Raw genomic sequence first — 16,236 nt, forward strand, 5'->3', positions numbered from 1 at the left:
AGACTGTCATAATGGGAGTAGCTTGGTGGTAAAATCGTTATTAGGAATACATTTTCCTGATTGATAGTATTTAACATGGAAAAATGGCAAGGTTTTTCTTTTTATTGTGCAAAGAAATAAAAGTCAATATCTTAAAACATGTACCATTGCCTGGACAGAGAAAACAGGTTTTGCATGCATGGATAAGTGTGGAAAGGGAATTTCATGCATTGCATTTGGAATTGTAAAAAAAAAAATAAAAAATCTACCTTTTGGAACAAAGCCAGAAATGTATTAATTCTAACGATAGAGCAAGAAGTTATACTAGACAAGAGCCTTCCTAACCAGTGTGCCATCAGAGCTGATCAGGTATGCAATGGAAATGTCACCACCGCGTGATGCGCAGTCCAGAGCAGCAGCAGGGCTCAGCCTGCACAGCAGTGGCTGTTAAACATGAAGGAGCTCCGTTCTGAGAATATAGTTATGCATGCCTCTCTTTTCTAGCTACCTTAGGAGCCCCCAGATTGTGGGTAGTCAGGCCCCATTTTGTGCAGCTTAACAATGCTCCCACCACCCTTCTTCTCCCTCCTTTGAGCTCTTCCTATTCAACCTTATGGAGTGAATTTTCAAACGAGTTATGCACGTAAAAATAGCAATTTTCTAAAGCCCACTTATGTGCATACAACACAGTTTTAAGCATGTAAATTCTTTTGAAAATTATCTCCAGTGAATTTAAGTTTGAAGCCAGGACATATCTATTGAAGGAATTTCATAAAGAAATTAATTGGCTATGTTTATTATACTATTGTATATGGTAAAGGTTTCTTATCATGTGGAAACTACAATAAAACATTAAACATTAAAGAAATACATGTAGCATAGCCTGGGAACTTTATATTTATCAGTGGGATTAACATCAGGTACAGAACACAGCCTTATTGATCCATTTTAAATTTTGGTGTCTTCACACTAATAACTACAGTAGATGGGTTGGTGGTAATAATGATAATAATTGTGAGCCCCTTCTAAAAGTGTGTTCTGTTTCTTCTTTAGACACACCCAAGCCACCTACCAAGGACATTTACATCCGATCAGATGAATATGGGAGTTCAGCAAGGTTAAGACGGTCTACTGCAAGCTCGCAGAACAGTGGCAGCCTAAATGTTGAAACCTTAGTTGTGGCAGACAAGCGAATGATAGATAAACATGGAAGGGAGAACATAACCACATACATTTTAACAGTTATGAATATGGTAAAATATTCTGTTGTACTACCATGGCGGAAGACATTAACAGGCAGATGCAATTAGTTAAGCGAGACAGCAATTCCACAAAGTTTTGTTGTTTGAACTAATGTGATTGACATATAGTGACTCTAATTTATCAACACAAATGGCAGCTGCATTGACCAGCAGGCAACTATTCTAGTATAGCTGGAAGTCTTCTCCTTGTTTAGATTCATGAACTTTGTAATCACTCAAGAGAGATGTTTGGGTGAGGGATTTCTGTAATGGGTCTTAATAAATTGATTACTGCTACTCTGTACATGTAGCGCTTAAAGTACCTGGCTTCAATGAAACCATATGGACACAGTAATAAGAATAATGATCCTTGTAAGTGTTGTTTGCAGATATTTTTTTAACTTTATTTCCTAATGTTCATGTAGGTTTCCAGTCTTTTTAAAGACGGCACCATTGGAAAGGATATAAACATTATAGTTGTGAGTCTTCTACTTCTGGAGCAAGAACCTGTAAGTGGAGAGTTGTACAAGTATTTTTTTTAGTTGCCTTCAGATAAGATTAGGTTGAACTTTATTAACAAATATTTATCTATTAGTCATTTTATTTTCCTCTGAGTCTCTTATCTGGAAACCAGTGACAGGTTTTTCTTGTGACAACAGCTTTAGATTTCCATTCTGAAGTATGAGGAAGAATGAGAATCAGTGTCTGATGATTTGTTATCAAGTGGTTCTGGTGGGACAAGGTTCCCAGAGTTTGAATCTCGCCTTACTTCTCGCTATTCAGGAAAAGATTCAGTCTTGCATTAATTCAAAAGCCTTAAAACTGGTTCTAACATGGAATTTCGTTAACTTTTATAGGCAGGGCTTATTATTAATCATCACGCTGATCAGTCGTTGCACAATTTTTGTCAGTGGCAGTCTGCTTTTGTCGGAAAAAATGGGAAACGCCATGACCATGCCATCTTGCTTACAGGCTTGGATATCTGCGCCTGGAAAAATGAACCATGTGACACTTTAGGTAAGAATACATTCTGATGAAAATTGGTCTTATCTGACATTTTCCATAACAGAGAAAAGGGTTAGTGTTTCTACTAAATCATGCTGTTGCCAAGAGATAAATGACAGCTCACACTTCTGTATGGTGTCTCAACTCTTATGTGGAAGGAACACCTCCAGAGGTGGGGGTAGGAAGAGGGAAATTTGGTTTATATGGTCATTCAGCTGTTGATCTCTGTACTAAGACTGACAAAACTTACTGCCAGATGGATGGGTTTTTGTTTTAATTATTAGAAGTGATGTGGTTACCTATCTACTGGGAACAGGAATAAGACTACCAACTCATTTCATAGTGACCATTGAGTATCTACTGAGCCATCCAATTCCTCCAATGTAATTTACCTTTATATTTCTCTTAGGTAAAAGTAAGCTACAAGATTTAACATGTATTCAATGTTAAGTGCATGTTTATTTGTCTATTGTACTTCCTAGCTTTGTGTCCTCCTTAACTACATTTTTTTTAAATGATTACCTGTGTTTGTATTTTTACCTTAGGGTTTGCCCCTATAAGCGGGATGTGCAGTAAATATCGCAGTTGCACCATCAATGAAGATACAGGGCTTGGTTTGGCTTTCACTATTGCTCATGAGTCAGGACACAAGTAAGCAATTTCTCATGGATCTTTAACTCCCATAAAGGTGAATTTTAAAAGCCCGGCACGTGCCAAAACTGGAAGATAGGCAAATATCTCAGGCCGGCATGCACCGAACAGATTTGAAAAGGCGCCTGCGTACACTTGTGTCTTCCACTATGCGCACCAATGAAAAGTTCTGAAAAAGGCGCAGGATGTGGGTGTGGCTTGGCGGGTCATGGGTGTTCCTGGAATTTTACTTCAATTTTGTGCAGAAATAGATTCATGCAGAGGCTGCGTAACTTTACTTCTGCTATGGATGACTTGTAAGTCATAAAACAAAAAATAAACTACAGATCAGTGGGGTTTTAAGGGTCGGGACTAACAGGGAGGAAGGAGGGCTGTTAAACTAGGGGCTTTGGAATGTCCTATCCCTTAACTGAGTGAACTGGGAAAATGGGCAATGATGGCACACGTGTCTTTTAAAATTCACCCACTTATGCGTGAGAAGCAGGATTTGCGCGCACAGGTGTGCGCCCGCTTAAAATTGTGCTTGCATGTTGTACGCACAGTCATGTAAGCACAATTTTAAGCATATATACATTTGTATATATGCACGTATGTTATAAAATGGCCGTGTCCCTGGCACGGGCCGACAAATGCATTCACATGCGCACCCGCGTGCTGGTTTAAAAGTTACCATCAAAATCTTTATAACTATTCATTGAAAGCTGGAAGCACTAAAGGCTTTTCACCCATTTTGTATCAACAGGGGAAATGCTTGGTCCATGGAGCTCAAATGCTGTTCCTCAAAGATTTTGAAACTTTATGAATACTTACAAAATGACCAGGCTCACAACTAGAACTGCATGGCATCTCATTTTGTAACCTGAGCAGAAGCTGGGTATTGAAGGGATACAGAAAGTTATTCTACCCAGAGCAGTGCTAAGGGAAAGACGCATTGGCAGTGTGGTAGGGAGCAGAGTGCATGTGTGCTTTGTGCAATCTCAGAGCCACATTCAAATCCATTTCTAAGAAAGAACCATTTCTCCTTCCTACTGCCTATTGTGCCATCCAGTTCTCTTTCATTAATATCTCTTAGGCTTAGAATTTCTTTCTTCGTTTTCCGTGTACTGTTGCACCCCTTTTATCCTTAGACCAACATTTCTCATCTACAGGTATCTATGTCGAGGCAGGAAGGATGTTTAGCTGATTTCCAAAGCAAATATTAACATATGTTAAATCCTGGAAAGACTACATCGCTTTGCTTTGCAATAGCAAATAGATTTTCTTTTCCTGAACTTATTTGTCCAAGCTTGCCCTGCTAATATAGCTTGACCTATGACAAAGGAATTTGGCAATAATTGCCTCTGGATACCTGGAGGCAGCCAATTTTTCACAGTGTGAATTTCTGATCTTATCAGAAGTAGAAAAAAAAACACCACTCCACTAGGTGGAAATTCATATTTAAAACATATCATCATGTGAATGACTAAAGGCAAATGATAGGATGTGTTTCTTCAGAACTGGAAATTGGCATGTTTAGATCAGCATTGCACAGCTACCTTACAGGAGCTTCACAGCAGTATGCCAATATGTTATTGCTTCGCTAGATTGTGGAGACGTGATAGACTGTCTCACATGGTAGGCTGTGTTTGTGGATGAGTAAAATGAGATTGCCGTGAAATTGCGCTGTTTCTGCAGTAGTCACTCTTGTGCTGCTGTAAGTCGTGATTTATATTAACCAGACAGGTACAAGTTCTTTTGTCAGGCCATTGAAAGAGACAATTTTCAAATAGCCTTGCTTGGTGCAAAGTCCCTGGGTATCTCTGACCCACAGGCTTTGCACCAGATTTCAAAGACAAAATACCTATGGACTTTTGCACCTGCTTTTCTGTGCAGGCCAAACTTTTGCTGGAAAGTGACGTGCGTGCATTTAAAACTTCAGTCTACGCATTAGTTTTTGACCCTGCTAGGAGCACCTCTCCCCCAAACCCAGCTACATATACTGTGGATTGAGGAAGTGAAATTTACAGCCAGCCAGTGTATCTGAGTAAATCTGCATGTTCCTGGGTAATTGGCTTTGAAAATTACCCTCTGACTCTACAAGTGTGTGCACAAAAGTGCGACTCTGCCTTTAAAGGACACCAACAGTAGGAAGCTGTCAAAATAAGTTTGTTGTTAACCCAGAAATATTCCTTTGGGATGTTAATGGTGGAGAACACTTGTAGGAGCATAGTGACAGGTTAATAGGCTCAGGCTGCAGCCCATCGGATCTGCACAAAGCACTTGAAGGGGCTTTGATTGAGCTTTGTTGTCCAAGTCACAGCCAAGATCCCCTTTGCTCCCTATCCCAATTCATGTGAATGTCTATGAAATGTGCCATTGCTTGATATCTTCCGTTATGGAGGAGATGTAACTCTCAAGAAAACTGTTTGTAGTAGAGATGAAATTGACTAATTCGTCCTATTTCGGCAACCCCGAAAAACAAAGCAAATTTTCCCAAAATTTCGGGAAAATTCATTTTTCGGGGTCAGTGCGCACTAACGGGTTATAAAATCTGATGGCCGCGCACACATGTGTGGGTATTGTGCGCAGGGGAGCAAATTTTCACTAAATACGTGCGGCGATGCAATTGGGCCTCCCCCAGTTCCCTCCCAGTCTGATCCAATTAAGGAGCGGACTAGGAGGGACCTTTCCTACCCCCCTGCCTAACTTTCCTTCCGTTTCCCCACCCCCTAAACCAACCTAACTTTCCCAAAAATTTTATTTTATTTTATATCGCTCCTCTGGAGCAGCAGTAATCTCCGGCCGGTGCACGCTTCCCCGGAACAGCAGCTAATGGCTGCTGTCCCGTCCCATCCCGCCCCTCCCCACCCAGACTCCACCCCCCTGGCCAGCCCCTTTGGAGAGGCCCAGCACTTGTGCACATACCGGGGTTTACGTGCATGGTCGGGTCCGTTATGAAATGCGAGATGCGCGCACAAGGCCCAGCCACGCTCGTAAACCCCGGTTTTTACGCACATAAGGCTTTGAAAATTCAGCTGAATGGTCTTTTGTCTATGACATTGTGATGTGAGTGACTTCAAGCAAAAAGACCTTAAGCTGCTTTATTTTACTGTACTTCTAGATTTAGTTGGAAAACCTTTGTCTAATAAATATTATTTCTCTCCTTGTTTCAACAGTTCAGTTTATATTTCTTAACAAATTTAATGAATGTGCTCCCAATAATGACCCTGCTTCTTCAGATATATATTTCAAACATCTTAGTGTTGTAACTGTCATAGTCACTGTCGAGAAGATCACACGCATTCATGTTGTCAAGCTTTCTATGAAAGGGAAAGAAACGTGCCTGTTCCTAGCAATGAACGGAAAGTCCTTTTTTTTATTTTATCTAACAGGCAAAGGACATTAAATGCTTTGTTTGGCTTGTTACTGTAGTTTGCTGTCATTTGGATTCCTTTTGTTTGTTTGTTGCTTTTAAAGTTTTGGTATGATTCACGACGGAGAAGGCAATCCATGTCGCAAGGCTGAAGGCAATATAATGTCTCCGACGCTAACCGGCAAGAATGGAGTGTTCTCCTGGTCTGCCTGCAGCAGGCAGTATCTGAACAAGTTCCTCAGGTAGGCTGCAACTGCAACACAATCCCCCCAAGGAAACTTGGCCAGTGAACCCCTGTATGAAATTTAGGCAGCCCTAAATTTACTATCCCATTTACTATCTAAATGGGAGGAGTGTGTACAGGAAAACCTTGAGGTGGTTTTTTGTTTTTCTTTTACTATTTTGCTCATTATTTTCCATTTAATTTCTGCATTTTAGCGTGCTAGATTATGTTGGCGCATGCTAAAACCATTTACCATGCACTAAACAAGTTAGTCCCAGCTAAATCCATTTCTTACACACTAAAATGTTTTAGCATGTGCAAGGACACTGAAACAAAACAAAAGGAAAAGATTGGTGCTTTCAGTGTGGATTAGAAAAACATGAAGTTAACAAACAAATTCCACAGGTATTTTTAATGTCATTCTGAAAGGCTGAGTTTTGTAGATGTGTTGGAAGGCTCATCTGTATTAGCATACTAATATAGTAGTTTGTAGATAAGGACATCTTCGTCTAGCCAGATGTTCCTGTTTACTGTGTCACCAGTCACCTCCCACTGGTGGCACTGTTGGCACAAGCCAATCTACAAAACAGTATGGCCTCACAATTCCTCCAAATCTCTTTCCTTCCAAAGTCATGTCTTGATTCCTGTTCACTGTACATAAAGGGGTGAATTGTAAAAGGGTTACGCGTGTAATATACGCGTGTAACCCTTTAAAAAAAAAACCCTGCGCGCGCCGAGCCTATTTTGTATAGGCTCGGCGACGCACGTATGGCCCGGGGCTTGAAAAAATGGGCGTGGCATGGTGGGGAGAGGTGGGGCAGGGGCGTGGCCAGAGGCCTCGCCACTGCTGTTGGGCCCGGGGATCGCGTGCTGGCACTCGGCCGGCGCGCGCAACCTATGCCTGTCCAGAGGCAGGCGTAAATAATACAACAAAGGTAGGGGGAGGATTGAATAGAAATTAGTCCTGCTGCTTGATGGGAAGAAGCACTGTATTAATAAAAACATATTTTATTTACTCAGTATTCTCTTTCATTAATATATCTATGAATCACACAGTATAGATTTTCAGAAGCCTAATATTTATTGTCATTACAGTACAGATCAAGCTACCTGTCTAATTGATGAACCTAAACAAACTGGACATTACAAATACCCTGATAAGCTCCCAGGACAGACCTATGATGCAGATATGCAATGCAAATGGCAATTTGGAGCCAAGGCAAAACTATGCAACCTCAGTTTTGCCAAGGTATCGTAACAATCTTTTGTGCTAAGAGACATCTGCTATGGGACATTGATATTTTACCAACATCTGTCAGAAATATAAAGATAGCCATATAGTGAGTCACTGAGCCATTTCATCAAGTGTTAGGTTTACAGCATGATTTGGTTGTTTAAATCTGGAGGGATTCCTCTCTTTGGGGCTGATGTACTATCCCACAAAGCTCTCTGTGGGAATGGTTCAGTTATACAAGATATTTTTCTCATGATACTAGGCTATTTGCATATTATGAAAATTTGTTTATGGACTTTGCAGTATATTTCACATGAAATTGTGGACTTTGTTGCAAAAAACAACTATATACTTCCCTGAATTGTAGTTGTTTCCTACAAAAATGCATTTCTATGCATAACATTCACCCATGTGAACATAGGTAATGACTGTATTTCATAATTATACAGTTGATTACCTGTTTTGAATAGACTTTACCACTAAATAATATAGGGAAAAGATGTGTGAAATATTGGCATACACCAAGTGCAAATTTTCATAGCATGTGTTATTTGGCATTTTTTGGCACCTTCCTTTGTCATGGGCAACACAACTTTGTACATCGGCCTTTATCTTCTTATGGCAGAGCTGTAGTGTGCATTAGCCAATAGCCATAGGCGCCATTACCCGAAGGATGCTATGGCGCAACTGGTGCTGTCATCTCCTGCTGCCATTGGGAGCAGAGCAGCCTTGCCAGAATTGGCAGCATAGCCAGTGGGGCCTTAGGAGAAGGAGGAGCAGCAGTGCAATCACACTGGAATCTGCAGCATGGCTGGCGGGGCCTTAAGAGGAGGAAGGGCAGTGCAGGCTGCCTCACAGGAAGGAGAACAAGGCTGGAGCTGGGTCAGCCCTTGCAGCCCAAGGAAGAAGTAATCCCATTGGCTGTGGGGACTGGAGAAAGACTGCTGCCAGAGCCATAGTGTGCCTATGACCAATATGGCCGCAGTCATAGGCCCACTACCCGAAGGGCATCATAGCGCCGCTGGTGCTGTCACCTGCTATTGCCATTGGGAGTTGCGAGTCCCCACCGAAATGTATAGCATGGCTGGAAGGATCTGAGGCCCTGCCAGAATTGGTAATTTGGCCAGCAGGGCATTGGGAGGAAAAGGAGTTGGGCGGTCCCCCTGGAATCGGCAGCAAAGCAGGAGGGGTCTTAAAAGGAGGAAGAGTGTTGCTGCCCTGCTGAAATCAATAGTATGACCCATGGGTCTTAGGAGGAGGAGATGCTGTGGCTTGCCCTGCAGGAAGATGCACAAGGTCAGAGCTGGGTCAGCCCCCCATGCCCTAAAGAAAAAGTAATTCTTTTGACTGGGGATTGAAAGAGTCTGCTGCTGCTGCTTCGGAGGGGGAGGAAGTGAATGTGAGAAGGAGTGTGTGCATGAGTGAGGATGTGAGAGTGAGCAAACGCGTGTGTGTATGTGTGTGTGAGAAAGTGAGCTTGGGTGTGCGTAAGCTTGAAGGAATAGAGAATGAAAAGGGATTTAAGAAAGCTTGAAGAATGCTCAAACATTTGCCAGCTGATTCAATGCTAAGAAGTGAATGTATCTGGGATGTGGTAATCCAAAAAGAGCTGTATGTGATGGGGGGTGAAAGACTAGTATGTACGGACCAAGACAGGAATCTTGGAATAATAGTGTCTGGCGATCTGAAGGCGGTAAAGCAATGTGACAAGGCGATAGCTAAAGCCAGAAGAATTCTGGGCTACATAGAGAGAGGAATCACTAGTAAGAAATAGGAGATGATAATCCCCTTGTACAGGTATCTGGTGAGGCCTCACCAGGAGTTCTGGAGCCTGTATCTCAAAAAGCATAGAGTCAGTGTGGAAGTAGTCCAGAGAAGGGTGACCAAAATGGTGTGGGGTCTGTATTGGAAGACCTATGAGGAGAGGCTGAAGGATCCGAATATGTATACCCTGCAAGAGAGGAGGTGCAGGGGAGATGATACAGACCTTCAGATACCTAAAAGGTTTTAATGATGCATGAACTTCAAACCTTTTCTGTTGGAAAGAAAACAATAGAATTAGGGGTCATGAAATGAAACTCCAGGAGGGACAACTCAGAACAAACATCAGGAAATATCTCTTCAAGGAGAGCGTGGTAGATGCCTGGAATGCTCTTACGGAGGAGGTGGTGAAGACAAAAACAGTCAAAGAATTCAAAGGGGCATGGGATAAATACTGCGGATCTCTAAAGGCTAGATAATGGAAATGAGATAAGCCTACAGGTGGGTAACTTGCTTGGCACAGCATTTACTACCCTTAGCAGAAACCATGGAGATTACTACCCTTAACCAATAAGCTTTGATGCTTTTAATACAACTGCTTGGATCGTTGGTGAGAGGTTTGCAGAGAGCAAGAGCGCTGTATGGCGTCCGGAAAACTTTTGCCTTGACAGAAAGAGCGCTGTATGGCGTCTGGAAAACTTTGGCCTTGACAGATGATTTTCAGCTAACGCGGTATACCTGACTATTCTAAAAAGAACATATCCCCTGAAGAAAGGTTCCGGCGCGAACCAGAAACGTAGCTACGTCGGGTAGATCAACATCGTCAGATAAGTCGGGACTTTGAAATCATATTGAAAGAGGCTTCAGTATTTTACAAATAATATTTAAGAAAAATTGGTTTTAAGGGATAAAAAAAATTGTGTTGCAGTTTTCACTAGGGTTTGCACAGAATTTCTAAAAAAACCCATAGGTGGAGGAGGTTTGGTTGATGATTATACTTGAAAATCTAACAGACCTTATGCTGGGCTGAGAAATCTATATATGAAACCCTTCCTCTACCTTTCTAAAAATTTTTGTCGTTGAATCATTGGGTAACGTGCAAGGGTCTCATGACACTTTGCGGTTTACCTTTTAAATAATATGTAAATTTAAGACTTGATTGTGAGCAAAGAATTATTTTCGATATTTGGCAAAAAAATTAAAATACACTGGGGGTTTGTTTATATATTAGATTGTCATTTTTCCAAATACCCCAGAAGAATTGGGTGCTATTTTTGAGGTTTGGTATCTTTAATACAACTGCAACATCGCTCCCTGCTTCGACGGCAGATGGGAAAAAGGGAATTGGATTCAGACAACAATTAAGAGGGCCCTGACTGCTATGACAGACATAAGGGAAAAAGCACAGGATTGCTTCTGTTTCCAAGTCCATAAGCAAAGCACGTCCAGCAGCACTGTCTGAAGTTTCAAGAAAGTTCATCACCCACTAAAAAATGTTGCTAGCAGAAATTTTTAAGATTTATCATAAGGCTTGGGGATAACTGCATGGAGTGACAGTTACTGCCTTTAAGAGAAATATTGGAGTGGCCTTCATAGAGTGGCAGTTACTACATTTAGAACTTGATGGGCAGGCTGGATGGACCATTTAGTTCTTTTCTGCTGTCATTACTATGTTACTAAGTGTGTGAGAGAGAGTGAACGAGTGTGTGTATGTGAGAATGAATATGTGTGTGTGTGTGAATGTGTGAGAGTGAGACATGCATGCATGCATGTCTGAGAGTGAGCGTGTGTGTGTGTGTGTGTGTGTGTGATAGAGTGCAAACGAGTGTGTGTGTGAGAGTGTGAACGTGTGTGTGTGTGTGTGTGAGAGAGAGAGGGGTAGGTTTGTGCACTACATCTCCTCTTCCTCTCTGTTTGCTAATCCATGACAATCTCAGGGCATCTGCAAATCAAAAGAATAATTGTTTACTCTTTTTAGATAAAAGCAGGACTAGGAGGCACTCTATGAATTTAGCAAGTAGAAAATTTAAAATAAATTGGAGAAAATTCTTTTTCACTCAATGCACAATTAAGCTCTGGAATTTGTTGCCAGAGGATGTCGTTAAGGCAGTTAGCTTAGCTGTGTTTAAAAAAAAAAAGGGTTTGGACAAGTTCCTGTAGGAAAAGTCCATAAACTGCTATTAATCAAGGTGATTTGATGACTAGCCACTGCTTATTACTGGCATTAGTAGCTTGGGATCTATTTAATGTTTGGGTATTTGCCAGATACTTGTGGCCTGGATTGGCCTTTGCTGGAAACAGGAAGCTGGGCTTAGACTCTTGTTCTAACCAGGTATGACAACATATTATGTTCTTATAGTTTGTGTACTTAGCTATAGCAGCTTGGCTTTTTCTGTTTTTTCTAATAGGAGGTGTATTGGTGTTTTAGGGACTGGTGTAATATTTATAGCATTGACTTTTCATAGGTAGGGTTTTTGCTGTTTGAGTGCTGGCAGTTAGAGCTGTTTTGATATAGAAAGTATAATCTATTGTACTTCTGTTTTCTCGTGGCTTTCTGAGGGCCACGTTCATGCACAAGACACATTGCACTAAGCCTAATACTATATGGGTATCAAGTGTCTTTTTTGCTTTTTTGCAGGGTTTTCTGGTTGGCACCACAGCAGTGCATGTATATATAATATGCATATTGTAAGTGATATTTTTTATCTCTGAAGACTGTACTTTGAATATCCTTTTTCGTGTAAAATCTGTTATTATAATTTTAATTATGTGTGGGTAGGGCATGATGGGGTGTGAGGGAAATACAAGGCTGTAAGGTTTGCCTAGGGCACCTAATATCCTTGCACCAGCCTTAGGCATTGCTGTACAAACATTTAACTCATGGTGTCACATGTTGTGTAATGGGTGAGGGTGCAGTTTTTCCACTTGGTCATAGGTGCCAAATTGTCTGGCTATGGCTCTGTCTTCTGGGTCGCTGATGAACAACCACTGACCAGTTCTTCTAGAGTTTGCATGAGATGACATCCATAAACTGAAATATAAACCATCGACCAATATATGCACTACAGTTTAAATCTTGTAAGATGATTACCTGATAATGTTCTTTTCTAATTTTAGGATATATGTAAATCTCTTTGGTGTCACAGAGTGGGTCACAGATGTGAGACAAAGTTCATGCCCGCTGCAGAAGGGACAATTTGTGGACCGAACATGGTAAGCTACTTGTAAGCATTTTCTGAGCTTGAAAAAATTGGGTAGGGTGGGGTGTATGTCTGTTAAGGTCAGAGAAAGGAAACAACATACATAGTTTACAATATCAAGACTCTGTGCATTATTTTCAAGGGGAAAAGAACCCAGAGAATAAAGCAGGTGTGACTTTATGTGGGTACTTTTTGTTTATTTGTTTCTCGGGGCAATTCTAAAAGGAACCTAGGCTCATAATTTCCCATTGATAACTGGTGCAAAACACGTGAGTGAAAAAAAAAGTATCCATGTACTTTGTATCAATAGGCCTAGCTTTGAAAATTGCCTCCAAATGCCATAAAGGATGACATTCACAATACTTCAAACATGAAATCATAACAGAGGGTTTTAAAAGCACAATATTTTTTAGTACTAAATCTGTTTATTTACCTTTATCTCTTATTCAGATACCACCAGCATATCTTCATTCCTTCCATAAGTACCTTGGAAGGCTTAATTCTTCAGCCCACTGCTAGAACCTGTTCTAGTTACAGCCTAGATAGAAAATAATGACTTAACTGATATGGAACAGGTATAGATCGCACCGATGAATGGAACCTTTATATTAAATCATGTCCTGTCCAAACTGATAATCTACAAAAAGTGACAGCAGAAGGAGTTTTACACAGAATTCTGCTGGGTTTTTTTTTTAAGGAATACATTAAAATGAGATGAAGTGCATTTGTAAAATCAGACCCAGACAGTAAGACCAAGCAAACCACTAGCCATCACTTTAAGTGACATCTCATCTATAGTAAAAAGGATAGTCCCAGTAAATTGAAAGAGCACACTAAAAATGTTCATTATATCATTTTATGGTAAGAGAAAAATGTCAAATGTACCCTGTAAGGGGATGATAGGAATGAAAAATGCAAGATTAAACATATGGCAAGAATTTGAAGAAAACTATATCCCTCTCACACTAATGACAGGCCACAGAAAACAGTGATGAGGCCCAAACAGATCCACTGGGTAAAGGGGTTTAAAAAGCAATCACTTTTACAGTTTAATGGGATCCTCGTTCATCCCTACGGATACAAGCCACATAACCAAACCAATATGAGGGAATGGCAGCAATTGCAAATTCTGGAAAATGACTGAAGCTAGTAAATCATAAAGGACAATTATATAAGAAGAATATGTAAAATAATAGGTAATTTTGGTAACACAACCCTAAATATGAGAGTAGGCCGGAAGACTGGAGATGATTCAAATTATTCAAAATGTCAATGATTATCTGGGACTCTGTTTACGTAACTGAAACATTTTTACCTCTGGAACAGGATTATACCTACAAGCTGGTAGGAATGTTCTTGTAAACAGAATTTGCTTCATGTCTTGAACTTTTGTTCCTGGGGTCATATTTTGTATTTTTACCCTTCTTTTCATCATTTTTCTAAAATTTTTACCATTTATTTTTTCTGCCATTGACAATTGAGGACACAATGCAATCCTTTTTCAAGGTCTCCTCTCAGTTGCATCCCGAGACTGGAAAAATCTGACTTTCCTTGGTTTAATTCGCTTAATTAAGGCTTTTGCCAGCAAGTAAGGTCCCAGTAAGTGCTCAAATGTACGATGAAATATAAAAAGTTTGAGTTGGGCCCTTTGGATTCAAAGTATCCGAGTCAAAAGAAATCTGTTACCCTCATTCCTTCCCCATCTTCCAAGAACTTTCTGAGGCCACAGTTTTGCCTGCTCTGAAATTATAGTTCACAGAATTTATGTTATTTCTGATGTCGATTATTTATGGCCAGGTTGAATATTTCATACGCTGCATATGATTCACAGCCAAGTGAAAATCACCCTGGAGCGTTATGTTCAGAATGAAGCAGGTCCATGTTTACTTGGATTGCAAAAAGGTTTTCAAATAGAAATTTTTACTGCACTTTAGGGAAGTCATTCGTTATGTAGCCTGATTTCTGCACATTGGTGAACGCTGAATGGTTATGGCATATCATATAACTTTGGATATCTAATTTTATTACTCAAAGATGTACAAGACACAAGCCTCTATCTAAAACATGCCCTAATTTTACCTTGACAATTGAAAACATAAAGTCCCTCCCTCCCCCTTAATTGTGATAGAATTGGCTAATGTAATTTGGCCCTAAGTAGATGTTCATTATTATGAAAGTTTAAGTAAAGGCAAGCCCGGTCCAGTGGGTCAGTGGCAAGTGCTGTGCGCTGCTGTGCAGAAGACCTGGGTTGGATCCCCAGGCCATGCCCCTGCTTTCCATGTCAACCAGGGCTGGGGAATGCTGCCAAGGCAACCCTCTCATCCTGTGGGTGGGAGAGGGCATCTCAGCCCTTCCTCACTGGTGACACCCGGTGACCAAACTAAAGATTCACATTAGCCGGGTTCCAGAGGATGGCAAGACCTGCGATGGCCGGGTTGAGCTGGGGAGGAGGATAGTGGGGAAAATTTACCAGGCTGTGGTGAATTAAGGCTCATTGTGCCATGCCTCAATAAAGGTCAGTTCTGATTGGACTGTAAACCAAATTAGCAGGAAGAAACTGCTAGGAGATTTAAAAAAAAAAAAAAAAAAAAAGTACTGTATAAGAAAAGAATATGTAATCCAAGACTAATTTAACATTGTGATCATTAACAATTTACTTTTGCGATTGATGTTTACTCCTTTTTAGTATCTATTTTTATTCTAAAATTCATGCGTCCATGTGCAGGAATTGTTTTGAACTGAAGATGTATGTACGTATATATTTATAAACTGATATGTCTTATTTGACAGTGGTGTCGAAGAGGCCAGTGTGTAAAATATGGCGATCACGGTCCCAGACCAGTTAATGGCCTCTGGTCTGACTGGTCTGGGTGGTCAGATTGCTCCCGCAGTTGTGGAGGTGGAGTGACATATCAGGAGAGGCAGTGCGACAATCCAAAGTAAGTAGGAAATGTGGAAAGGTTGTTTTTAAAATTCAAACTATTTCTCTTTTTTTTATTTCACATCATTCATAAAGCTCTTCATTTAGAGAGGCGTTAATTGATTCCGTGTGCATAGTACTACCTAAACCTATCTCCAAACTGTAATGGCTGGATTTTAAATGCCCGGCATGTGTAAATTCCGGTCTTTACGCGTGTGGCAGGGCCTTACACACGCAGGATGAATTTTCCAAGAGGTCCGGCCACGCGCGTAAAAGCCGGTACACACTTAAGTGCTGGGCCTCTTGGAAAGGGTGGGCCTGGGGGTGGGGGAGCAGGCTGGGACTGCGGCATTCATTGCTGTCCCAGAGCTTTGCGCGCCGGCTGGCTGCCGGCGCGCGCAACTTACTTCAGATTCGGCCCTGAAGTAAGTTTGAGGAAAACAAAATGAAAGGGAAAAAGCTAGGGGTTGGGGAGGCAAGGGGAAGGGGAGGAGAGGGGAAGGGGAAGAGAGGTTAGGGTAGGGGGTAGGGAATTGGGGTAGGCCGGGATCGTCACAGTGCAAAGTTTGCCTAAATCCTCACCCCCCTTGCGCCTGCTGCGCGCACATGCGCACGCAGGTTACAAAATCCGGCGTGCATGTACACGCGGCCCAACGATTTGATAACATGT

General features: G+C 41.2%; 1 protein-coding gene across 1 annotated transcript in view; it reads left to right on the forward strand.

Annotated features, from left to right (window-relative positions):
- ADAMTS18 (ADAM metallopeptidase with thrombospondin type 1 motif 18) overlaps nucleotides 1-16,236 on the forward strand; it is a 209,733-nt gene that overhangs the window by 111,964 nt on the left and 81,533 nt on the right. The window contains exons 5-12 of the mRNA XM_029610622.1: nucleotides 1,033-1,232; nucleotides 1,646-1,729; nucleotides 2,078-2,237; nucleotides 2,771-2,876; nucleotides 6,333-6,470; nucleotides 7,547-7,700; nucleotides 12,564-12,659; nucleotides 15,437-15,585. Coding sequence (XP_029466482.1) covers nucleotides 1,033-1,232; nucleotides 1,646-1,729; nucleotides 2,078-2,237; nucleotides 2,771-2,876; nucleotides 6,333-6,470; nucleotides 7,547-7,700; nucleotides 12,564-12,659; nucleotides 15,437-15,585 — 1,087 coding nt within the window. The remainder of the gene's footprint in view (nucleotides 1-1,032; nucleotides 1,233-1,645; nucleotides 1,730-2,077; nucleotides 2,238-2,770; nucleotides 2,877-6,332; nucleotides 6,471-7,546; nucleotides 7,701-12,563; nucleotides 12,660-15,436; nucleotides 15,586-16,236) is intronic.

Source organism: Rhinatrema bivittatum, chromosome 7 (genome assembly GCF_901001135.1).
Source record: "Rhinatrema bivittatum chromosome 7, aRhiBiv1.1, whole genome shotgun sequence".
Classification (NCBI taxonomy): domain Eukaryota; kingdom Metazoa; phylum Chordata; class Amphibia; order Gymnophiona; family Rhinatrematidae; genus Rhinatrema; species Rhinatrema bivittatum.